General features: G+C 43.4%; 1 protein-coding gene across 20 annotated transcripts in view; it reads left to right on the top strand.

The window, feature by feature from the left end:
• Window positions 1-1,910: 1,910 nt before the first annotated feature.
• Window positions 1,911-26,750, top strand: part of KIF1A (kinesin family member 1A) — a 111,688-nt gene continuing 86,848 nt past the window's right edge. For 6 of the 20 annotated variants that reach the window (XM_083741764.1, XM_083741762.1, XM_083741760.1 and 3 more), the window contains exons 1-2: window positions 1,911-2,527; window positions 15,960-16,120. In XM_083741764.1, the coding sequence (XP_083597890.1) occupies window positions 16,015-16,120 (106 nt within the window). In that variant the 5' untranslated portion in view covers window positions 1,911-2,527; window positions 15,960-16,014. The remainder of the gene's footprint in view (window positions 2,528-15,959; window positions 16,121-26,750) is intronic. The other 14 variants (XM_083741753.1, XM_083741752.1, XM_083741765.1 and 11 more) reach the window with 7 other exon arrangements.

Here is a 26,750-nt window from a genome sequence, read left to right as displayed (position 1 = left end):
ATTTATTAAATACATTTTTCCTGTATCAAGTGGATTATTTATGTTGGAAGTTACTGCTAATATTTTTGAACCAAACAGAAATAAACAGCTTTCAGATACAGTTTAAAGCAAGGGCCAACTTAAAAAAAAAAGTATTACAGAAACAAAATAACCCTACAAAAGATAAACGGTTTAGCTCACAACACTCCTTAATTTGTAGTAACACCAAACAAAATAAGTGATTACCAATTAAAATTGGCCCCCACTGTTTATTCAACTATAAACATTAGTTGATTTAATTTACCTAATTAATCTATGAACTCTATCCAAAGTGCTAAGAGATCTTGTTTGGGCTCGTGGCCAAGATTAACACTGGTATGGGGGTTGTTCTTGTGTAACACCCTGCTTTGCTTATGAGAGCCCTGGGCAAATTACAAAACAGAACTAAAAACCCAAGGTCCATAAAATACAGTAAAACAAAAACGTAAATAATTATCCACAGAATGTAGTATTGTTTATTCATAAGCAGTATGTGCCAAATTTAATTTACAAAGCAGTTTACAATTAAAAAATGCATGCTGAAACCAATACCAATATAGCAAAACTTAAAAACCCATATATTAAAGCAGTCAATGGAATATTTATTTCATCAATGTATATAGTTCATTTAATATATAAAAACCTCCAACATGTGATTTAACAAAATGACACCCTAAAATCATTAAGTGAAAATTCCAATAAAACAAAACACGTACTTTCAATATCAAAATAAAAATCTGGAGACAAAATACTAAGCAGTACAATATAAAAATTAAGCCAGGAAATGCAAGCAAATTTTTAAAAGAAGTTCTAAAACATGCCACAATTGACCCATCTTGGATTACAGGGGCAAGGGTTCCAGAGGGTTAGTGCTACTGTGGGAAACACCTGCTTCTGCTATGTCACTAGATGACAATCATCTGTGTATCTTATAGAAGCCTCGCTGTTGAATTTCTTCCTTTTAAGGAGCTTGATTAATGGATGGTCCAACCTTTCCCTTTTAGAAAATGCTGGATATTTTGTATTTTACTGAAATGTTGTGAACTGCCCTGAGAACCTTGGGGTTGAAGGGTAGGTTGTTGTTGTTGTTGTATGCTGCTACTGCAATGATGATTTGGTTCCTAATACCAAATTGGTCAAGGCTAGATGAAATATATCCATATGAAAAATTGAAAGGTTATCAACGTATTGTGGCTGATGCCACCAATGCATACAATATTAATTCCATACGATCCCAAAATGTGAACTCTGCAAAAAGATTTGAGCACACAAACGTGGCAGGAGATCAGCTGTGTTTATCTGATTCTGCTGAAGGTGAAGGAAGGTGAAGGTACCCCTGCCCGTACGGGCCAGTCTTGACAGACTCTGGGGTTGGTGCGCCCATCTCACTCAAGAGGCCGGGGGCCAGCGCTGTCCGAAGACACTTCCGGGTCACGTGGCCAGCGTGACAAAGCTGCATCTGGCGAGCCAGTGCAGCACACGGAAACGCCGTTTACCTTCCCGCAAGTAAGCGGTCCCTATTTATCTACTTGCACCCGGGGGTGCTTTCGAACTGCTAGGTTGGCAGGCGCTGGGACCGAGCAGCGGGAGCGCACCCCACCGCGGGGATTCGAACCGCCGACCTTTCTATCGGCAAGCCCTAGGCGCTGAGGCTTTTACCCACAGCACCACCCGCGTCCCCTGCTATATATATCCCCTGCTATATATACACACCTGCTATATTCACATGTGATCACTTTGCAGCAATGAAGACCAAAAACGCCGATTATATATATATATATATGGCTGGCGCTCTTGGGTTGTTTTTGTCATAACCCTGATTTAGTTTCCTTGCTAACGTGTGTGCAGCGGGGCGGCGAGGAATGCAATTTTCGAGCACCAAAAGCGCGTTGGTCTGGCCCTGTGTGGATGCGCAGGCTGGGGATGATGAGTCAGATCTCCTGCGATAGAGCAAGTGCATGGATGCGGTTGGCACGGATGCCTGCCGTCTCCATTTTCGCTCGCTGCTTTGAGGAGTCATACCCGGAGTGGGCGGGGAGGCGCTTGTGCTCTGCCCAGGGCGAAGACGGCTGCCTCTGCCGGCTTTCCCCCGGGGCCACGCATCGCAGTTCCGCAGTGAGCGGGTCGGCGGCCTCTGGAGCGCCCAGAGCAGGCGCGCCTCCTTCCTCCCTCCCTCCGGAGAGGCAGCATCAACAGCGGCAGAAGCCGAGCGCCAGCCCCGCCCTTCTGGCGGCTGCGGTCGACAGGCTCCTCTGCTCCGCCAGCCAATCAGCGCGCTGACAGGGCCGAGGGGCGGGGCGCGCAGTGAACCTGCAGGAATCGAGCATCCCCAGAGAGCGCAGCATCAGCACCACAAACCCGGGGAGGCGGCCAGGCGCGTCTCTTCGCATCTCGTTCCATCGGGCAAGCGGGCGCGCAGGCAGGGGCCGCATCCCGGAGCCTCGCCAATGCCAGCGCCCGCATTTCCCAACCGAGGGCGGACCGCACGGAGCCTCTGAGCCCGCAAAAGGTAAGCCCGCAGCCTTCCATCGCCTTTTCTCTTGGTACCCCCCGCTCCTCCTCCTCTCTCGCCCTTGGAGCTGCCTCGCCTTTTGCAGCACTGGCCCTCTAGCGGCCCGTATCCGCGGGAGAGAGGCCTCGGGAGCCCTCGCAGGTCCTCTCGCAGGTCCTATTCATTCTGCTTTGAATGCAGCTGGTAGTTGCGCATCTCTCCCCCTCCCTTGCGGCTGGCTGGGTTTCAAGAAAGGACAATGGACACCAGTTTCCAGCCGATGCTGCTTTGAATTCTCTGGGGGAACAATCACGGGTGTGTGTCTGGCGCTCAGCGTGTGTCCAATCATGGGCCCCAGCATCGGTCCACTGTTTCTATCCCTTGGATGTATGAGGCTATTAAAGAAAGAGATTTAAGTGACAACACAGGTTCTGTTATCTATTTTTCTTTCCGTTGGAAAGCGCTGTGTGTGAAGTATGAGGGGGTGTTATGGCCAGTAATGGTAGCAGGTAAGAGAACAGTCAGACTGGAAAACGATGTTAGGAATTAATGGAGACAGGAACCATCCCTTGTAAAAGGAAATGTGATGTTTCCAATAAAATTCAGTTTAGATTGCAATGATAACCCATTTGCTCAGAACGCAAAAGACAAAAACACCCACCAGGCACAGCTTTTATTGTGATGCCTGACTAGTTTCCTGTGCTTTCTCCACTTGCTTATTTTTCCTAATCCATCATAGAGAGGGCAAACGCCTTTTCCCCTTGATCAGTCTGTGTTGCTCTGTGAGAAAGAAGAAAGACCCTCTTATTGTCTTTCAAACCAATCTGCAAGCTTCTGAAAAATGTCCAGCTAGGCAACAGAAATGCATTGCTGATAAACACCACCCCACCCCACCCCACCTGCCCCTGCGCCAATGGCTGTGACACAGGGACCATTGAAAGAATGCAGAGTCATGGGGACTGGGCGAGGGCTTGCCAGCCAGCCAGCCAGCCAGCATAACCTATGTTTTGAGCACCCCATAATTCACTCTTATTTGATCCGAACCAAACCCTGCATCCTTTTAATGAAAGCACATATGAGAGACAAGGGCGGGAGGGTGAGAAGGAACTATGTCTGTTGTAGCAGTAGCAATAACATTCCAGTCTCCATTTCCTGCACATGCTATGGCTCCCAATTTCTGTGTGGGTGTGTGGAGAACCTTGGGAACCTGTGGCATGGCATATATCTTTATAAAAATACAATCCTGTTTGATGAAGATGGAACAATGTTGGCTGCAGCAAAACAAAGGTGGGTACATTGTCATCTGTCGCATTTGAGGGGAAAGAAGCTGTTAGCTAGGGGCAATACTTTAGGTGTATGTATGTATGTATGTATACATACTTTAGGTGTATGTATATATAGGACTGCTCTGATGTGGGTGGAGAATCTATCTGGGTGTCAGCCATTTTATAGGGTTTAGAGCCCACACTGCTGTAGTATCACTGGATAGGCTTGTACTATAGCATCCCCTGGTCTTAAATATGTCCTGGATGGGGGTTTGTTTGGGTAAAGGAGAGGGTGTGAAAAATGGGCACTGACTCCATGCTTAAATCTAGCACCTGCCTTGAGCACCACAAGGTCCTTTACTAGTTCTCTTATAATCCCAGGCAGAACCATAATGCTTTTGGGTGTCAGATAGAAATGGTGCATCTTCCTGAATGATCTTGAAAAGACAAAAGGGCCTGCGGGCATTAAATACATGGCAGAGGTGATGACTATAAGCAGGGAGGGGACCCTGCTATTAGTGTGGCCTGCTTGGAAGTCAACCGAGGCCATCTTAGGAGCAACATGCCTGCTGACAACATGGCTGAATATAATGACTTATGCTATTGTGCCAAGGGCTTTGAGCAAGAGACATCTCTCCCCCATCCCCAGCCTAAAGCATGTCCTCTATGAAGTATGCTAAGGAAAAGGAACCCTTTATACTTCAGCAGTATAAATTCAGAGTTGGAAATAGAAGTGGAAGGAATCTGTGCATGTCATAGCACGGGTCCTCCAGGCAGGCAGTTGCAAACAGCACCTCAAGGAATACGAATTTGCTGCAACGCTCGTTCCTTTAGGGCACAGAACAACAACCAGGTTTTGCCACTATCAATAAGAGATGAGGCGGCTGTTTTAGGGTTGTAAGCCTCATGAAATAGTTCATATAAGGAGGGAACAGGACCTGTGGTTCAATTAGATAATTTTGGGCTCTGGGCTTCGTAGTCTTGTGGGTGGGGTGCCCTCTTTAGATAATCTTCTGCATTACAGTACTTTAAAATGTTGTAAGCCAGGCCTGCTGCATTTGAGGGCCCTCCTGTTCATTCTGCTGAGTACCTGAAGTCCTGCCCTGCAGCACCACTGAAGAGGAAGTGCTACGCCCCAAAATTTCCAAAACTAGATAATCACCATTTACCCCCCCTTTTTTTTTACTTCTGCCTTTTTTTAGCTTCAAGTGAAAGAATAGGGAGCAGGTCACATGCTTTTTTGTTTTCTGGATGATGCAAACACATGTTCATCCACACTGGCCTTTTGACAAGGTTATGGCCTGTCTTCTACATCTGCCATTGCAAACCGGGCCACAGAAGTTTTTAATAATCAGAAGTTCAGAGCATTTCTTTTGGCTCAGCTTTAGTTTGCTTTGGTCACAGTGTGACTCCTATGACTTGCCATTATGATTTGCTATGGGTTTCTTTTGATATATCTCCTTGCAAACCTAGCTAGGCCAGGCCCAGTCTTCTACATCCTCTGAATAGTTTACCATTTACCATTTCATAGCTCGTGGGGGAGGACTAAGGTCACTGACAACATGGTGGGAGGGCAGAGTAAAAGGGGTATATGGATCAGTGCATTTGCAGATCATATTTTCACAACTGCTATTATATAATTATCTTCCTTTGTCTCTTCCATGCAAACTCTTCAGCTCACATTAATTTCCTCTATTTGTAGAATGTTGACATGTGTTTTTTCTTTTAGCTTATTAGTGAATTTAATTATTGTTTGAATGTTTTAAAGAGTTGTTTTTAACTGTTTTTTAAACTGATAACTCTATTGCTTTATTATATTTTGTAATCTGCTTTGAGTTTTGATTATAATCAAGAGGCATCTGAATCTAGTGAAATACAAAAAATAGATAAAAATAATCAAAAGGCTACTTTAAAGTTGAAAACAGAACAAAGTGCAAAAAGCAGTAAGAATGTAAAATGCTGCCTTATACTCTCTTAGAAGAATGACCCATGCTTGCATTATCCCATTAGCAGCAAGGGTCCAGTGGGAGAGTTTTTCCCTAGCCCTAAAAAAACCACACTACAATTATGTATTATTATACCATTCTTTCTCAAAAGTGCCCAGGGCAGTATGCATTGTTCACTCTAACTTTATTTAGCAACCTGTGAGGTATATTAGATTGAGAGATCAGAGGTGGATTTAGGGTAGCCTGACTGGTTCACCTGCACTGGGTGATGAGCTGAGAGGGCTTCACGAGGGGCACTTCAACAATGACGAACAATGGAAAGCCAGAGGCAGGGGGCACACTGAATTTCAGGCGCCTCTGAAATTTTAAAGCCCAAAGTCCACCACTGGAGAGATGCTGATTGGCCCAGGGTCACCCAGTAGGTTTTGTGGTTGAGTGGGGACAGAGGCAGATTTAAGGGGACATGACCGGATCACTTGCACTGGTCACAGAGCCTCAGGAGTGCTGTTGGAGGCTCCACAACTATGATTTAGAATGGAGTGCTAGAGGCATTAGGGCACTGAATTTTGGCATTGTACAGGGCCCTGCTGAAATTTGAGACTCCAAGATCTGACAATGGTGGGGATTTGAATCCAGACCGCCTCAGGCATAGGTGGTAACCATGACATACAAAGTGGTACTAAAGTATAAGTCCTTCCTCTGTCTTTAAAGGTGCAAGATATAAGCTATATAACACTGAGTAAAAATGATTCATAATCTGAATGAGTCAACAAAGTGAGATGGTTGCAGGAAAAGGCAAGTGCTATTTTGAAATGCATTAACAAAAGGATTATCTGCACAAAAGGCTCTTTGTCACTGATGGGGTCCAGTTCCAGATATGCCATTTTGCAAAGAATCGTGTCTATTGAGGAGCAGTAAGGGCAGTGAAGATTGTCCTTTGCTTCCATCACATCTTCAAGTACTGTGTAGCAGAGGGGTTGTTTTGTATTGCCTGAAGCTTTTTAATACCTGCTCCAGGGAATGGAGTTTTTGACCATTTGGAAGCCCACTATGATTTGTTTGCAAGGCACTTGGAGAGTAAAGTGGCTCACCCCCATAGCTATCTTGATGCCACATTTACTGCATTCTCCCATGAGGTATCCAGTGCAGCATCTACTTTGAAATCATAGGTTTCAGTTTATATGGCCTAATTATGTAGACAAACTGCTTGCAATGATGTACCCAACCATGTGTTCCTCTTGCCTCTCTTATCTTATTAAAGCCTGCTGGCCAGGTATGGTAAGGTGGCTTCAGAGTGTAGTCAATGTATCCTAGCAGAAGAGAGTGGTCCTGGCTGTCTTCAAAGAGATGGTGATCCAATCACTTCTGGGGGGGGGGGAACCCCTCATACTGGACCCTTGAGTTTGTCACAAATACCTTTGAGGGAAGGTAATCAAGAGAGTCATGGTGGGACAGTTGCAAATACTCAAATAATAATCTTGGCCCATTTCATTCTGGGTTGATGGGACTGAACCGGCCTTGGTTGATGGGTGGCCTTTAATGCGAGATGGACAAGGGGAGTGCAACCCTGTTATTCTTAAATAGTCTCCCAGTGGCTTTTGACACCATCATCCATGGTATCCATCTGAACTGGTTGGGTGAGATGGCTTCTGCGGGTAATGTTTTATATTGGTTCTGATTCTGTCTCCAGGGTTGGTTTCACAGAATAGCACTGGGTGTTTTTTTGCTCCCTGTACGTTGTGCTGTGGGGTGCCATAGGGTACCATCTTATCCCCTATGCTATTTAACATCTACATGAAGCTGTTGAGATCAGTTGGCAAGAGATTTGGGGCAAAGTATAATCAGTATGCTGGTGATATACACATATCTGTTTCTCTGTAACATAAGAATCAAGATAGGCCATGTAAACCCTGGACCAGTGCCTGGACTTGGTGGTGAGCTGGCTGAGGGCCAGCAAACTGAGTCTGAATCACAACAAGATGAAAGTGCTGTGGGTGAGTGGGTCTCAAGTCCAGATAATTGGTCAGTTGCCCACTTTGAATGGAGTCATATTCTCCCTGAAAGAGCATATTAGTAGTCTAGAGGCCAGGTGAACTCAGTGGATAGAAGTACCTTTTACCAGCTTTAGCTGTTTCTTGTCTGACATAGCCTGATTGCTGTTCAGGGATAACAGCAATCAAACTATGCCAGACAAGAAACAGCTGAAGCTGGTAAAAGGTACTTTTACCTCCAGATTGGATTACCACAATGCACTCCATATAGCGCTGGACCTGTGGTTGGTTTGGAAGCTGCAGCTAGTACAAAATGTAGCTGCTTGACTGCTCACTAGGGCAGAATATCATCATCAAATTACTGGGCAAAGTTAAAGGGGATGGTAGTGTTGTACTTGTACAGCTTGGGGCCAGGACACCTAAAATATCATCTCACCTCTTCTATAACCATCTGACCACTGCATCCTGCAGCAGGTCATCAGGAGATCTGGTCTGTACCATGTGGAACTTGGACCTTCAATGTGGCAGTACCTAGTCTTTGGAACACCCTTTCATTACATATCAGAGACCTCTGTTGTCTTTTCAGTGCCGTTTGAAGACCTTCCTTTCTCAGCAAACCTTTTAAGTGGAGATTTTTATCCTAGTCTGCATCTGTATTGGACTTGAAATTGTATATGTCATTATTGTCACTGTCTTTATTGTTAAATCGCTTTGGCGTGCTTTATGGGACATGATTAATTCATAAATGAAATTAAATAAATAAAAGCAAGCAATTTTGTAGACAGTTGAAAGATGAACAAAGTTTATGAAAAGGAAAATTTTGTGAAGTATTTAAAAGAATACAGTGAATATAAAGGAGAATAACTATTGATCAAGATGGCTGGAGGGAAGACACAAACAGGGACACCTAATCATCGCACACCTAAAGCTGGTTTTCAGCTTAAAAACAAAAATTGCCTTCCCCACTTTTTTTAAAAAAAAACCTCAGACGGGGGCATATGATTGTTTGAATATATGACTGCTGAAGCAGGATGTGTACAACAAACTAAGGAAGTTCCAAACCAGCAAGGAAATTAGAATTTGCTGCGTGAAGGCAGGCTTATAAATATTTAAAGTAAATAAGTAAAATGTGTGTCATTTGAAGAACAAAGGCAAAATGGGAGTCAACTCTTTGTTGCCTGACATAAATGCATTGTAGTCCTTTCTAAGATAGAGACACAAAATGCCAGCAGTGCATTGGTGTTATGCAACTTTACTGTTGCAACTTTTGTCTTCTGGAAATTCTTAATTATAATATTACTTCAATCAATGGCAGAATATTTGACAGTCAAATTCACCTACTCTGAATGGTTCCAAACAGGATTATAGTGGAAATTATGTGGGGAGCAGGCCAAATGCATATGACAGAGATGGGGAACCTGTGGCCCTCCAGCTGTTGTTGGATTACAACTCCCATCAGCCCCAGGCACATGCTCAGAGGTCAGGGATGATGGGAGTTGTAGTCTAGCAACATCTGGAGGGCCATAGGATCCCCCATCCCTGATGCAGGGTGCATGTTATGTGTGGGGGGCTATCAACTCATTGCAAAATGAATCAGAATCTAAATATAGGTAGTCTAATATGCTAAAGCGAGTTTGACTGTAATCCTGAACACACTTAATGGGAAATAAGCTCCACTGTGGGCCTTATTTCTGAGTAGGGATGGAAAGATCTCTCAATTTTGGTTTTCTCAGTTTCTCATTCTTCCATTCTTAAATTTGCTTTTCTGCATTTTTGCAGCAATATGAGGATTTTTAAAATATCCTCATGAAAATTCTTCAGTATTTTAGTGCAAATTTATTCTAATTAACATATTTTGGATGCAGATCTGTATGCAGTTTCTTCTAATATAATGCATTTTTTGCATGTTATTTTCAATTATATATTCATTTTATGTGCACTTTCTTTCACCAGATTTATGCATTTTTGTAAACATTGGTTGGTTGGAAAACTACATTTTAAAAATAATAACTGAAAGTTTTGGGAAGGCACCTCGTATATCCACCTATCCTATCTTGGGGCTGCAGTCCAGAGGGCAGCAAATTCAGGCTGTTGATTAGGTATATTTCAGAAGCCTGCTCTGTACCACAGACAAATGCTTCACTCACTCCAAAACCTTTTTAGCAGAGTAACAGCTTTGCTGTGTTGGGAACTGAGACAGCCCTATTAGAAATGCATGTGATTATCTTAATTACTAATTACTATGGCTCCTTCATGGGTATTCTTTTAACATCTCTGCTTCTTTGTTAGTTTTGTTTTCTGTGTTTTGAATTTCAGGCGGAGGGTGAACTTTTATGGTATCTATTTACTGTTTTTGGTTTGGCGAATGAGGGAACAAACTGCTCCCAACGCTCAAGGTTTGGTTGTCATGTTCAGTGGGCTGGAACTGAGAGGGTGATGCACTGTAGTGCACATTGGCTAAGTTGGATGAAATTCCCTGTGAGACCAAGAAATTGTCACCTTAGTCTCTAGAAGAATTACATCAGTCAAGAGGCACTCCTAGCACTGTCTCATTAAGCCAAACAACAGAACACCTCGCACAAACATAGCTCCAGTAAATGACATGTGGGATCGGCAAGAAAATGCTGGAGTGTGAAGTACAGTTGTACCTCGGGTTAAGAACTTAATTCGTTCTGGAGGTCCATTCTTAACCTGAAACTGTTCTTAACCTGAAGCACCACTTTAGCTAATGGGGCCTCCCGCTGCAAAGTTCTTAACCGGAGGTACTATTTCTGGGTTAGTGGAGTCTGTAACCTGAGGTACCACTGTATTGCTATTCAGGGTACCAGTCATCCAGCCAGCCATGCTCTTTTCTAGGACACTCCATTTCTCTTAGTTTTCAGTTTCATTTATCCTGACAGTCAGCATTCTGTGCCTACCAAGTAAGCTCATTTATTGCTGGGTATTTTCCTGTCCCCCTCATCTTTATTTTTGTCTCTCCTCCCCCTTTTTTTTGGTACTTTTGCAAACCGTAGGATTGCCCCGAGCCCACTGATGATGCCATTATAGCTGCATAAGGATCCACACTTGGAGAAAGAGTTTGCAATTTGTAGGTAGGATTCCAACCGTTAAAACCAGAGCCAGATCACTGTGTGATGTATATTAGTATCGCTCCTATGCAGTAAGTGCAATGTTGCTGACGTATCTTGGACTCGGATGCCTTTGACTTGTTAATGAGGTCTGGCCCCCTCCCTCACCCACTCTCTTCGCCATTTTGAAGTATTCTGTTCCTTTAAAAAAGGCTGTTGTTGCATTGGCTCTCCTGGGAAACACACAGCTTCTGTTCTGCATTCTGGAAGCCGCATTCTTGTGAATTAATAAGGGTAACCTTTATTTTCAAGCAGAAGCTGTAGCAAGTCTAAAGCATCTTTATTTAAACATGCCTCCCCAATCCCTTTTTATATGGCATCTACCATTTTAAAAGTATTCTAATTTGGGGTTGCTTATCATGTTTTTGTAGTTTATTATATAAGTAAGCTGCCCTAGTTGATTTTTTTTTATTTTCAGAAAGGCAGAGTATCAATATATTAGTAAAAATCTATTAGTTAAAGAAAATGTATTATATGAAAATTACAAAGGGTTTTGGGAGAGTGTTCTTAAGAAACTCATAAATGTAAGATAGAACTAAATACATGGATCTTCAATATAGAGGCAGCATTCGAGACATTTACAGATGGGGGTGTTTTCTGGCTGTTAAAGTAAGCACTCTTAATAGCCACAAGCCATCTGGGGGCTATGGTGTCTCTGCTTGTCCATTTTGGCACACTAAGAGATTAGTGAGCCTAGCAGAAAACACAGTTCAGTTGATGTACTCTCCAGGAACATTGTGTGCAGTTTTGCATCTCTTTCTTCCTTTACTCCTTCAGCTCATGCATTTCTGGTGTAGCACAAATCATACAATCAGCAGTGCAGCAAACTGTGTTTTCAGGTGGAGCTATGTATTATTTGAGCAAATATGCATTTGTTACAGTACAGTGGTACCTCGGGTTAAGTACTTAATTCGTTCCGGAGGTCCGTTCTTAACCTGAAACTGTTTTTAACCTGGAGCACCACTTTAGCTAATGGGGCCCTCCCACTGCTGCAGTGCTGCCGGAGCATGATTTCTGTTCTCATCCTGAAGCAAAGTTCTTAACCCGAGGTACTATTTCTGGGTTAGCGGAGTATGTAACCTGAAGCGTATGTAACCCGAGGTACCACTGTAATGCAAACACAGGGATTGGACAACTTGCAGGGAAGAACTGGCAGGTAGGAGGGAGGGGTGTCTTTTCCCTGCCCTATGGTAACTTCAGCCCACCCCAGTTGGGCTCTTAAATGGCGTGCCAGGGGGGCGACATTTGCAGGAGTAGAGATGGAATCCATTTCTGATCTATTTCACATACGTTCATTCATGATTTCCATTTTGTTCCATTTCTAAATCAATCTGCAATCATTACTTTAAAAACCACATAAATATTTTCATTGTTTTAAATATATTTTGGCTAAAATATGCATTTTTCGATAAATGTTGTGGTGCATTTCTTGAGCCAAATAATATTACATAATGTGGAGGAGTGCTAAAGCCAAAGGATAACTGTTCTGATCCATGAATTAGTTTGGGAAGTGATATTCTGGTCGGTTTGCTTAAAAATGTGGACTGAACAAAACCATTGAGTGTTCAAGAGAAAGGTCGAGCGCTCTGGTTCACCTGCCAGTTCTCCCCTGTAAATCTCCATCCCTGCCACCCCACCTAGCGAAGCATTAGGAAGGAAATATGGGGTTAGAAAACGTGTTTTCCCACCATAATATCGAAGTCTTCTCATTCAATATGCCCATTTCCACAGCTCCTGACTTTCAGACAGCTCTTGGGTATGAGCAGAAATGAGCAATGAACAGACAAACAACTAAGGCAGATACTGACTGCTTATGTTCATCTTTAATATCTGCTTGGTGACTTGCATCTGCAAAAACTAATTTCCGTCCAGTTCTCACAATTTCAGACATGCACACTGCTGACAATCTTTTTAATATTGTGTGATGTTTAGATGGGGCAGTTTTGAGGCTATCACTTAATAACTGCATTCTGTGTGTGGCTCCAGCACTCATTTTTTCACATACAGCCTAAGCTGTAGTAGCAGAAAGCCGTTTTATTAGTACAGGGAGGAAAAATGTGCTCCCATGTGAATATAATGAAAATATTGTCCCTTTGAGTTGAAATATTCAATGTTTTAGCAGTAGGGCCAATTTAACCAACGGGGGTAATAGCATTGATTGTATGTGGAGTGATTGTGTGTGTGTGTGTGGAGCCACGCTTTGGTCACTTCCAGAATGTCACTATTTTATGGAAGGAATTCAATGGCATACCAGCAAATCCTGGTTTGCAGAATTAAAGTGCTGTGGTACAATAAATTTGCTTTTTGCAGTAAGGAAAGTGATGGGAAAATGCACTAGAAATTGAAGGATGGCAATCAACTATTGGGAAATTGTATAACCTCTACACAAACATATCAAGACAAATGCTCAATAAAGGGGTTGTCTGGAAGTGACGTTTCCATGGTCTGAGAAAAGAATGAAGAACCACAAGGAAAATACAAGATGAGAATGGATAAATGATGGTGTTGTGTGGATGCCTCATAAAAAGTGAGCAATTGTAGATGTTTATACATCGCAGGGCTGTGACTATATAGAAAAGAGCAGCAGCTGTTCTGATCAGATTCAGTTATTTTTATCTAGCCATTGGACCATTGCAGAACAAGGCTTTTGAGAATATAAATGTAAAACAAGATTACAGAAATAGAAATTAACTTGGACATATATGTATAAACTATAACATGAGGAAACTTAGAATGCTGAATTTCCCTGACAAATCACAACATACCCCTTTAAAAAGGAAAGATTGTTTCTCTTAACAAATATTAAAATGACTAAAATGAAATGAAATACAATAAAGTTATGCAAATCTGGAGCAGCTATTGAGTTTGTTGCAGAGCAAATATTCCAGTTGGCAGATCACACTGAAGAAAAGCACTAAAAAGGGCAGCCGGGGGTGGGGTTTTTCATCTGACATTCCCTCTCAATTCCGCTGTGGTTTCTCTGGTGCTTAGTATCTTCCGCCAGTAAGGAGAGAATCCTAGATGTAGCTGAGGGCTGTGACTGTGCTGAGCTGAGCACTGCACTTAGCTCACTGAATTATTTATACTGAAAATAAACTAGGGTGGGTCCAGGAGGCTTAGCTCTCTTACTCAGATGTATAGTGAAGCCTGGCTGATGTGATTTTATACCAGTTATGGAGAGTGGAAGCAGAAAACATGAGGGGAGATCCCACTCAAACTGGTTTTGAATTTTCCAAAATGTCCTCCTTCCCTTTGAGCAGCCTCTGTTCACTGTGGAATACGATGGCATCACCTTAAGCTGGGGGGTAACCAATGAGTTTGAGGAGAAATCAAGTCAAAGATCCAGGCCTGCATATACTGTACAACTTTACTAGGGAATCATCTCATGGGAACTAGTTCTGATGTCTTGTGATGTGACAGTTATTCCCACACAGCCTGTCTTTCTCAAAACTTACCATAAAACAAATACATGGCAGGGGGCACTATCTGTCTCTTTACTTGCATTGTCTGAAAGCAGAGCAAAAGCTGCTGCCTTCTTTCTCAATAATCCTTTTGAATTTTAGGCAAGGAAATGGCCAGCTGTCAGGTGGTCGGGTTCTCTGCAGAAAAAGGAAGGTCATGTGGCAAAGTAGATAGTGCCACAGATTAAGGAAAATCTTGTTTAAGTAAGCCTTGCTAAATTAATTTGATCCACCAGGATTAACCAGTGCTTTCTGATGGGCCTTTTGCTTCTCCAGTTGACAGAAATTACTAGCTATATTTCAAATATGCATCAGTTTCCTTGGGGCAGGGTTCTTATCAGCTCTCATGCACCCAACAGGGATAAACCCTGTCAAATTTAGAAGGCAATGAATCCTATGAAAAATAAGAACCTACAAAACTTTCCATGCCGAAAAAATAGCATTAATCCACAGTGATGGTCCAGTTTGATCAGGACCTAAGACTGGCCTGGGATACAGGCAACAGCCTGGAGAGAGTCAGGAGCTAGGAGCCAGGACCCAAGGGCAATCAGGGTGCAGGACCAAAGGCCAAACTAAGAGTTAAGAGCATATCGCAGTTAAGATCTTCTGACAACCAAGAAGGCAATCGGGGTTTAGGCCCAGTTTTGGCACAGAAACTTCTTTCGTCACCCTATAAGATGACCTCTCTTGGGAGAGAGACAGGGGAAATGTGCCCTTGTTAATTCTCCTTGACCTCCCAGCAGCTTTTCATACAATCAACCATGGTATCCTTCTGGAGTGGCTTTCCAAGTTTGGAGTGGGTGGCACTGCTTTGTGGTGGTTCCAGTCCTACTCAGTGGCAGAGCTTCATGCTCCAGCACCAGGAGACGGAGAGCAGGCGGGGGCGGGGCTGGCGCATGTCCTGGGGGCGTGGTGCACTGCCAGTGGGGGTGTGGCGCCCAGCGCGGGTGGGGGCAACAGCAGCGATGGCACCCCACCAGGATCGCGCTGCCGGGGGTGGTATGCTCCTTACTCCTCTTCCTCTGCCAGTGGTCCTACTTGGATGGTTGTTTCCAGAGGGTAGTTCTTAGGGATTGTTCTTCAGCCCTGTGGAGCATTCCATGTGAGGTTCCTTAGAGTTCATTCCCCCCCCCAATGCTATTTAACATCTACATGCAAGTAGGAACATCTGGAGCTTTGGAATACATTGTCAGCTATATTGATGACACACAGCACTCCTTCTCCTTAACATCTGCAGATGTTCTGAACTGTTATCATATGTCAGTAATGGACGGAATGAGAGCCAACAAACTGAAGCTCAGTCCAGATAAGACTGAGGCACTGTTTGTGGGCAGTTTCCTAGACCAGATGTATGGGAGGTGGCCTGCTTTTCATGGGGTTACACTCATTCTGAAGGTTTGGGTGCGCACCTTGGGGTACTTCTTGATCTATTGCTGTCATTTGAGGCTCATGTGGCCTTGGTGATGTGGAGAGACTTCCATCACCTCTGCCCCTATCTGGACCAGGATAGCCTAACTTCTGTTGTCTATGCTCTGGCACTGTCTAGGTTAGATTACTGCAATGTGTGGGGCTGCCTCTGAAGACGGTTTCGAAACCTTAGTTGGTGCAGAATTCATCGGCCAGGTTGCCGTTCCTAACATCTCTTTCTTGTTTCTTCAGGGCATTTTCAGGAGTACAATCCTAGCAAGAGGAGTAAAACCTTCAAACCATCAGGATGGCAGGAGCTTCTGTAAAGGTAGCAGTGCGGGTGCGTCCTTTCAACTCCCGAGAAATGGGCAAGGACTCCAAATGTATCATACAGATGACAGGAAACACCACAAGTGAGTAATCATTGCATATTTTTCTGCAAGACACTTTAGAGTGGGTTTGAGTGTCTCTCACATTACTTCTGTCATTTCTGGTCAATAATCCAGGAAAGAATGTGGAAGAGATAATGCAATTGTACTTGCTAGTCACTGAGGTTTTACAATTGCATTACAGAACATAGAAACACTTAGGTTGCATTTCTAACTCCACTTACCTGGGAGTACACTTTGGAGGGGAGGGGGGACAGAGAGAGAATTTTGCTTATGAAGGCTTCAGACAAGGTCTACCCCAAGGATTTGCTTTCCCTCATAATATCTGATATTGCTATGTGAGCATCTGAATTGTAGACCAGCAACGTATTGAAAAAAGAGAACCATCTCAGCAATGCACCAACCACTAGATAGAAACAATTGTGTCTTTTCATTTCTTTTCTGAAATGGCCTGATAGGGTGATACTAATTCTTTGTGGGGGGGGAAAAACTTTTTTAAAAAATTACTCTTTACTGCATAAATGCTGTAGTCATAACTCCCAAATTAATATTTATTCCTGAAAAAGCAGCTGGAATGGGGTTTATTTCAGGGTCATGGCACATGGGACCGTCTAATGTTTTGAGTCTTTACCATGGCTCTAGCCCATATGTTCCCTCCACAGAATTCTAGAAGCTGCCAAGGGGAAAACTTTTCCTTTGTACTCCGAGAGGGCATTGCTAAGTTGCATGAGCTGCCTACATGGGAATTAAAGGGGAGAGGGCTGGGGATCAACACTTGTAGAAAGCGAAGGACCTGGAGAAGACTTCCCCCCACCCCCACCAGCTATTTCACACATACACATAACTACTTCTGTCTATTGAATCCAATGGGGTTTTGTCTGAGGTAAGTGAGGTTAGGATTGCAGCCTAAATCGCTTTATCTTCACCATGGTTCTGGAGTTGCATTTATCTTACAAATGTAGATCTGGAACCAAACAGCCAGCAAAAGTGGCTTGGTGGTGGAAAGGCATTGTTTGGGAGGTGTTACCCATGGGATCTGAGTGGTGGGTCTTCTTCACCAAGGCCAGCAACTCTTGCCCTTTTTTACTTTTTGATTAAAAAAAAAAAAGCTTTGTTAGCAGGGCAGCTGGGTATACTGCAATACACAGTACCAGTGAGACTTCACCCACCACCTTAATTAAGGTAAAGGTAAAGGTACCCCTGCCCGTACGGGCCAGTCTTGACAGACTCTGGGGTTGTGCGCCCATCTCACTCAAGAGGCCAGGGGCCAGCGCTGTCCGGAGACACTTCCGGGTCACGTGGCCAGCGTGACAAAGCTGCATCTGGCGAGCCACAGCCGCACACGGAAACGCCGTTTACCTTCCCGCTGGTAAGCGGTCCCTATTTATCTACTTGCACCCGGAGGTGCTTTCGAACTGCTAGGTTGGCAGGCGCTGGGACCGAGCAGCGGGAGCGCACCCCGCCGCAGGGATTCGAACCACCGACCTTTCGATCGGCAAGTCCTAGGCGCTGAGGCTTTAACCCACAGCGCCACCTGCGTCCCGACCACCTTAATTAACGTGCCCTTAATGAATTCTCCCTGAAAGCTGGTTGAAAATGTGCATCTTTACATATAAAGTATATGTAGATTTGTGTCATGGGCCTGCACCCTGAGTATTTTAAGTGCCTAGCAATGACCTTGACTAAGACTTTGACCCCTTTCCAGTTCTCCCCAAAGGTGCCCCGTCACACCTGTGTTTGCCTTATGAGGAAAACATGAGAAATAGGAGCCCTGTGTTTTATTTGTGATGCGCTGTTCTGCTCTTACAGACATTCAAATATAAAACAGCAAGTAGGAAGGAACCGGGGAGATGCAAGGCTCTTGCCCTCCCAATGAGCCTCTTAAGGGCATATCTTATTTTCTGAACAGTGCTGCTGCTGTTGGTGTTTCCATGCTAATAGAAGCCTACAGTGACCCCAGAGCCAATGACCCAGAGACCTGCTGACAGTGAGGTTTCTATTGCCCAGAAGACAAAAGCAGTGATTGAAGACCAAAGCAGCAAAATGAGTAGCTAATCCCCTCAGCTGGACATGAATGCTGGTTCTTTTTCCTTTTTTTCCTTTTTGAGTCTCACTGAATTGAAGGACTCCAAACAGCTCAGCAGTTCTGTTTGCTTCAGGCCTAACAACACTTGATGTCAAATGCCTCAAGGTGTGTGTGTGTGTGTGTGTTTGTGTGTGTACACACCCACCCACCCACCCATACATACACCAAGGGCTCACCCAGATTTCTTTTGTGTCATGTTTTGAGGCACAGGTCAATGCTTTAAAGCTACAAGAATATTCCACTCCCACCCCACGGTGCTTTCCCTGGGAAAAGCCATATTTAACCACTGAATCAGAGCAAATGACAATCAGATTTTCTGCAGATTGCCATTTGCTCCAATTCAGTGGGAAAACGAGGGTTTTCCAAGGGAAAGTGCCAGGACAAAAACAAAACAAAACAAGTGCAGGAAGTCTGATCAAGATTAGGACAACAGCATGCTGAGGGGAGAGGATTAATATTTTCCTCCACCACCAGGACCCTGGGAAAAAAATATCCCCATGCTACAAATAGGGATAAGAAACAAACTACACTTAATTGGGGGGACGCAGGTGGCGCTGTGGGTTAAACCACAGAGCCTAGGGCTTGCCAATCAGAAGGTTGGTGGTTCGAATCCCCACGATAGGGTGAGCTCCTGTTCCTCGGTCCCTGCCCCTGCCAACCTAGCAGTTCGAAAGCACATCAAAGTGCAAGTAGATAAATAGGTGGCTGGGGAAACTCAGCCAGATGGGTGGGGTATAAATAATAAATTGTTATTATTATATTACCGCTCCGGTGGGAAGGTAAATGGTGTTTTCGTGCGCTGCTCTGGTTTGCCAGAAGCAGCTTCGTCATGTTGGCCACATGACCCGGAAGCTGTATGCCAGCTCCCTCGGCCAATAAAACGAGATGAGCGCTACAACCCCAGAGTCAGCCACAACTGGACCTTTACCTTACACTTAATTGGAATCAATGAGAGATTTTTCTCCTTTGCTGTTTTCAGCACAGAGGTGAGACAGTTTTTTTTCCAGGAACATGCCAGGGAATGGAAGGGCTAACTTTCCCTTCCCTGTGGGTGGGAGAAAGGTTAAGCATCCCCATGCGCTGTGATTCTTCACCCAGACACTACTTCAGTTCTACTTTAAACAAACAAACATTGACATATTTACAAACAACAGATTTAATGTCACACATTGCTCAATCCTCTTATTTTTTAATTGAGGAAGGCAAATAAAGAAACATGGATGGGGACAGAAAATGTCATTGAAGAGTTGGGGCTTGGTGTACTGATGGCTTAACTTGAGCATAAAGTGGACATGCATAGAAGTGGTGAAGAGTGCACATCTATAGGCAAGTGGGCACTTAAGCTGCCCTGTCCCCTAAAGCGTTATTTACAAAGTTTTTAAGCTGAGATGTAACTGAGTATGGGCCATAATAGAGAAAGGTCTATGGCCCTCAAAATAATCCTACTGGAAATGGAAGAAACTGTTGTCCGATGTTGGTGAGTTTCAAGTAGACTCCACTTGGGGATCTTCATGTATTTTGTGGAATACCTAAGTCTTGCAGGCAACGTCTTCCAGAATGACACCACAAGGTTCCTGTCCCAGCAGAAGGAACCCTTGCTTTCTTTATGCAAACCCATCACAAATTCCTTTTGTACTGTTGTTGTATTTGTTTACATGCAGAGTCCATTTCACGTCTCTGAACATGCAGTTTTGGTTGTCTCATGACAATCCAGATATTTGCTCTGCCTTTTTAAAAACTTCTGATTGAGCTGCACATGTGGCAACTGTGATTTCTCCCCCTATCTGAGCTCCTCCTTTGGTCTTTCCACCTATCAACTTCCCCAACTGCTGTAGTGAGCAGAATTCTAGGTGTTCTTCACAGTGAGCAGGAATAGGAGCCGACCAATATTGTTGGCTCACACTAGCACAGACCACAAGTATTTTCTTTTGATACTGTGGACTAGGTCACAACAATCCAGAAGTTAGTTCTGCCCCTTTAAATCCATCAAATAAGTGGGATACTTCACAGCCACATTTTCTTCCAAGCGGTGCTCCCCAGGAGGTACTCAAAGGTATACAGTACTGGCACCTTTTTGTTGTTGTTAGAAAGTGTGGTACTTACTATTACTACTATTCATTCATTCATTCATTCATTCATTCATACATACCCTGTCCATCTGACTGTTACTGTAACAACTTCAGGGTGTGTACCGGCACCTATTTTTCTAGAAAAAAGCACTGCTTCCAAATGTTATTTCCATGGTCTGGTTCAACTAGTAAAAGGAAAGTGTAAATACTTTTGCATTCCTGTTGCTCTGCCTCTTGGCTCCAGATGCAGAATGTTGGTTCCCAGCACCACACTTTTGTTTCTATTGAACAATCACCCTCCCTAGAGCTCATCAACCAACCACAGTGTCCCTGCAACTTCACTCTTCTCTGTTACTTCTGGAATGGACACCACAATTCAGCATTTTCAAACAGCTTCAAGAATCAGTCTTAATTTCCTTCATCCCCCAGTCCATCTTTTGTTTTTGTTTTTTCCTTTTAAGAGCCACACATGGGGCAGTCTCTTTCTGGTGCATGCTGTGCCTTCCCTGAGAGGAAAAAAGGAGCATTGCTTTACTTCCAGAGGCACAATAGCATTCTTGCAGTTGGTTGCTCCAGCTACTTTTCTCAATTCTGGCTCTAACTGAGCAGAGAAAAATGGCTGGAGTGTCGGACTGAAGGGGAGGTTAGGTGCGGGATGGGAGTTGGTTCAATATTTCTCTACCCACACTCCTTTTATTGTGAAACTAAGATCTTCCACCACCACTCCACTTTGTATGTGAATGAGGTGGACATATAAATAAAGGTCCCACCATGCCTGAGTTGGTTCTGTGTTTTCAAAATTACCCAGGGTTGTATGCAATGCGTGCTAAGACGAATCTTCAGTTTGTGCAGCAGAATAATTTCCTCCTCTTTCCCCCCTCCCACCCCCAATCTGTTTTGGGGAGCAAATATGAGGATGGAATAGGGCATGCATGGGGAGGGGGAGACAATCCTGCTGCACTAGTGCTAATCCTTGTGTTAGTGCACTTTTTAGTTACATACCACCCACTCTTTCTCAGTCTGCCAGATCCAATCTTGCAGGTGAATTATCCATTTAGGAGACCATCTGTAGCCACTAAGACATTTTAAAATGTTTCTATCAAATGTAAAATAACTAAGCAAGTATTAGAAATCACCCCAGAACTGGCCCTACTAAACATCTTCCAAGACAATAATGCCCACTCACATCACAAAGAACTCATAACTCACCTACTCTCAGCAGCCAGAAACATCTTAACCAGACCCTGGAGAGACCTGTACCAAAATAGTATGGGAAACAGCCTTACTAGAAAAATTAACCAATAAACTGAAACTGACATGGGGACAAATAGAGGAAGATGCCTTCACCCTGGCATGGCTCCCCTTTATCACATACACAGCCCAAAAAGACAACGACAAGAATCCACCAACAGCATATAAATCAATATGGCTAACCTGATTCAAAAACACCCACCCACCCCTATCACACATGAAAACAAAGTTCACTACAGCCAATCACAAACAAGCAACCACAGCCTAGGCCAGGGGTCTGCAACCTTTAAGACAAAAAGAGCCACTTGGACCCATTTCTGAAGAAAAAAAACCTGGGAGCCGCAAAACTCGTCATTATAAAAATAACTTTTTTGTCACTTTTTATTATTTCTTTGTTTGACCCCTCAGAATTACTCCTCCTCATAGAAATAAACGTTAAATTAACAAGTTACCTTTTTTTGTGTGTGTGTTCTTCACTCCCCTTCAAAACAGTGACCAGCGTACATGCCCCCTTTCAATGCAGTGACCAGCGTACATGCCCCTTACAATGTAGCGGGCGGGCAGGAAGGTGACGTCCGGACGGTGTGTGACTAACGCACGCACCGCCCCCATGCGACGTCACAGCCAGTACAGCGCCCGCCACAGTGGGGAGTGTCGGGGCGCACAATGCGCCTCCCCCCCCTCGCTAGTATCCGCCCCGGAGCCGTGGCAAAGGTGTAAAAGAGCCACATGCGGCTCCGGAGCCGCAGGTTGCAGACCCCTGGCCTAGGCCAACCCCAACTTCTCTCAACAACAAAGAAACAGAAGAGAACCTGCACAAACAATGCTGACGCAAAACCCCATGCATATATTAAGTAAAATACAAATATAGCCACCTGACCCGACTCCCACCCATCATGGCCCTTTCCACCATTTCCCCACTTTTCTTCCTAATGTAACACTAATGTCTCAGCAAATGAAATTGACATGTAGAAAATGTAACTTGAAAAAAGAGACATTGCACATACTTTTGTAAACCAATAACTCTTTAATAAAAAATACATTAAAAAAACAAAAACAAAATTTCTGTACTCCGATTTATAGTTACTTGAAGGCAAAAGCACATCCATTCATAGTCACTGGACAGCAAATTTGTCACAATATGTGCAGCGCTAAGCCAGTTATACGTTGTGATTTTTATCAGATACACTTTGTGCTTTGTGCTTCTACTCTCAGAGTGAAAAGAACATTTAATTTACAGGCCCCCACCAAATCAGCCACTGCTATCTTTCCTTAAGACATATATTGCAGCATTTATAGCTACTGGAAAGAAAAGAACAACAAACCAGAGTTAGATGTATGCAGGTTTGCAACAAGGGTATTAGCATGAATCTGGGCAGAGTATGTGGTATTTTGGGGTATGTGTGGTAGTTTGGGGAATTATACTTGACTTCCAAAGTATATGTGCATCTGTCTTAAAATGTGCATGCCAGAAGCCTTTAAAAATATATTTTTCTCAAATAAGAAAAACGTAGCTATGTGATGGTCCAATGTCACAAATATCCATCAATCTGAAATATACAAGAATTCAAATAGACTACACAGGTAGATAAACTTTTAAAGAAATTCAGAACAAGAACAATTATGTCCTTTTCCACATCACTGGCCTGGTTTGATAGTTCATGGAATATATGCATCACATTGGTAAGTGGAAGATTGTTTACCACTTGGTGTTTTCAATTTCTTGACTCTAAATACCTGTTTCTCTGTTGGAGATGGGGAACCTAGGGTCCAACAGATGTTACTGGGTTCCACTACTGTCAGTATGGCCAATGGTCAAGAATAATGGGACTTGTTCCATTGATGACTGTGCTCTTCAGGTGAGGGCCTCCTACAGTTATTGCCATTCTACACAATGTAGGAATTGGGCCTTTAGTGTTGTGGCACCTGCTCTTTGAAATTCCCTGCCCTTGGATATTAGATAGGAGCCATTTCTGAAGATAGATTTCTCTTTCAATAAATCTTTTAAACAGATGCAGATTTAAAGCAGCACGACTGGTTCCATCACACTGGGTGCCACAGGGTGTCACAACTATGACATAGTGAACTGAGCAAAACGAAAGGTGAGAGGTGCAAGGGTGCCAAACTCTGACCTTTCACAGGGTGCTGCTTTGAAGCGGAGACTTCTCTCTCTCTCTCTCTCTCTCTCTCTCTCTCTCTCTCATTAAATTTTCTGTTTTACAATTTCAGATAGTCATTTTACATCCTTAAGATATCAATGACTTCCCTTCTTCTCTTCCCATGATTTATTTTACATATCCTAAATCCCAGCATATTTTGCAAAAAACTACCAATCAGTATTCCATTATTGCATCCACCAAACACTTTTGAAACTGAGGCTTAGTCTGCATCTGTATTGGAATTATTTTTTAGGTGTTTTAAGTGTGTGTGTGTGTGTGTGTGTGTGTGTGTGTGTATGTGTATATATATATAGAGAGAGAGAGAGAGAGAGAGAGAGAGAGTGTTTTATATCTCTTATTTATTGCTGCCCTGGGCTCCTTTGGAGGAAGGGAGGATATAAAATCCTTATCCCTAATCTATACTTTTCAAATTTGGTTTTTAACATCCTCACAATCATCCACATTCATTTAGTATTTCATTATTTAGGGGGGTTTACCAGCATGTGACTGTAGCAGCATCGAAGACTGCAGCTACCAGATAACTGCATGTTGCAAAATGTCATTCTAATAAAGTGGGAGCAAATATATGATAAGCTTGTCACCAATTTTAGAATGGGTCTCTATATTAGCTGTTCATTAGTTTGTATCCACCTGTTATTTTCTTGAATGTGTAGATTTGCTGCAGAGATCATGCCTAAGGGTCTTTCAACAGCTGTAACATTTTCTTGTTTGCCAGTCTCTATGAGATACTATCCTAGTAGCTTCATATCTGAAATATTAGGTGATGCTGCTCAGTAACAAAGGGCACAGCTGAGCACACAGCCAAGTGGAAAAATGAGGCTCTGCTCACTTGGCTGTCTCACTTCCCCTTTATATCACTTGGAGAAAAATGTCAATATAAGGCTACATTTTTTTAAAAAAAAGAAATCACAAAATAATCCACATTAATTTAGGATCTGCTTCACTAAAGCTCTCCAAAGTGCTTAATACTAAATATGCTGGTACCCCCTCCATCGTTTAATGATTTAGCTTTTGAAGAGATGCTAAAAAGACACTCTATTTCAATGGGTGGTTTGTGAGAGTGCCATTTACAATAACAATCAGAGAAGGAAGCAGCTTTTGATTTCTAGTGAGCTGTGCTGGATTTGCTTCAAGACTTGAAAGAGGTTTGTAACAGGACACAGGCCAATAAGCAGCACACTGCCAAAGACATCTAGATGCTACCTCTAAGTAGGGTGAACAGATGCAAAGGAAGACAGGGGCCCTGCGCCTTTTGGATGTAGTGTGTGTGTGTGTGTGTGTGTGTGTGTGAGAGAGAGAGAGAGAGAGAGAGAGAGAGAGAGAGAGAATTTGACAACCACCACTTGTCACACAAATGTGAGGAAAATGGCACCTGCTGCATTTCCCCTTTCTACACAAATAATACAAGTACTAAAGGCTGGGCCCCTGCTCACTTCACTCCTCTTGCCAACCTCACCTATCCTCACCCCCACCAACCTCCTTCCAAAACACTTTGCCAAACCCACCCTTTTCCTTAGAGATAACCCAACCTCCCGTTAGAGCTTGCCAAACAACTCCCCTTTCCCCTGCAATTGTTCTTCCATGGCTCACCTGTGCTGCCCTCCTCTGTCTCACACTTCACTGCCCTTCTTATCCACCCCAGCAATTTTCTGAAGGCTGCTATCATGCTGTAGTTCACAGCACTGCCTGTTGGTGACAAAGCAAACTGTTGTATGACAACAGCCTTCCCTTTTTATTATATATACATTTATACAAATAAGGAATAGCCCTCTTTTATATCCTACCCTTAAGTAACTATCACCTGGATATCCATTTCAAATCTTATAGAATCTATCCAGAGACAATGGGTCTTAATTACTGGGGCTATTCTAGCTTATAGAAACAATTGGCCAATTAGTAGTTCCCACCAAGAATGACATTCCACTCCTCACCCCTGATTTCCCATTTTTCTTTTCCAACAGACACTCTATAATGTAGAATCTAAATCCTGAGCATACTTTGTACTCATCGGCTTATTTCAGATTTTTCAGCCCTTTCATTAAAATAAATTGTATTTTGGCAAACCTTGAGGTTTCCCCAAGTATGCTAATACTCCATTTTGTTTTCCAAGAATTCTATTTTTGCTACAATCCTGTTGGTACCCACCATTTGACTTCGCTATTAGGGGGAGTGATACTGTTGCGGCTTAAATATGCTGTTTGGTACTGGCATATAGAAGTGTGTGTCTTTTGCTTTATGTTAGCCCTGAGTTATGGGTTATCTTGAAATAGCTCTCTGGGAAGCTCTGCTGGAGACCATCTGCATAAAGCATGCAATTGCTGACATTTTGGTAATTAGCTGATTTGTTGTATGAATGTACTGTTTCCCACTGCTTCAATCAAGCAGAACTGCTGGCTGCTTTGTGGAGAACAGCTGAGACCCTTAATGGTATTTCTGGGAATATTATAAATCAGAGACTATTTCTGAATTTGTCCTGTTTGTCTTCTCTTGATTTCTTCATACTAATATCCTGTGCATGTGCTCCTTTTTGTGTATGTGGTCTTTCAACTTCAGCTGTACAGTGATTCAGATGCTCAAATGAATCTTTGGAAAGATACCAGCTCTTATCTTCTGAGCTTTATTGGGGCAAATGCCCAGTTTATATTTTTTAAAAAGAAAATGATTATAGAAGGCACTGAAAACAAGACACTGAAGATCATTATTCCATTATATAATTCACATTCACAGTTGAGGCTCAAGTCCAAATAAAAGGCTGAGATTCAACGTGCTACTTTACCACCCATGGGTTTGGGCATTCCCTGGTGAGTTCTTGATTCCTCACCCCTTTGAACTGCAAACCCACGTGCCACACCACAAGAAGGTTTTGAAACTCATCTCTTTGTTTGGTTTTTTAAAAAAAGCATGGAGATCTGGTGTTTGATGAAACTGTGTGGGTAGGGCAGGGACCAGTACCCTTGCCAGTACCCTTGGCAGACACCTGCTGCCCCAGATAGGTGTGCATCAGTTGCTGGAACAGCTCTATAAAGCCTGCCTGTCCTGGGGGGGCCACCCCTGCCCCCAGAGAGGCC

The sequence above is a fragment of the Podarcis gaigeae genome (genome assembly GCF_964106915.1).
Source record: "Podarcis gaigeae genome assembly, chromosome: 5".
In the NCBI taxonomy this organism is placed as follows: Eukaryota; Metazoa; Chordata; class Lepidosauria; order Squamata; family Lacertidae; genus Podarcis; species Podarcis gaigeae.
The sequence above is the reverse complement of the archived record's forward strand: the minus strand, read 5'-3'. Positions and strand labels throughout refer to the sequence as shown.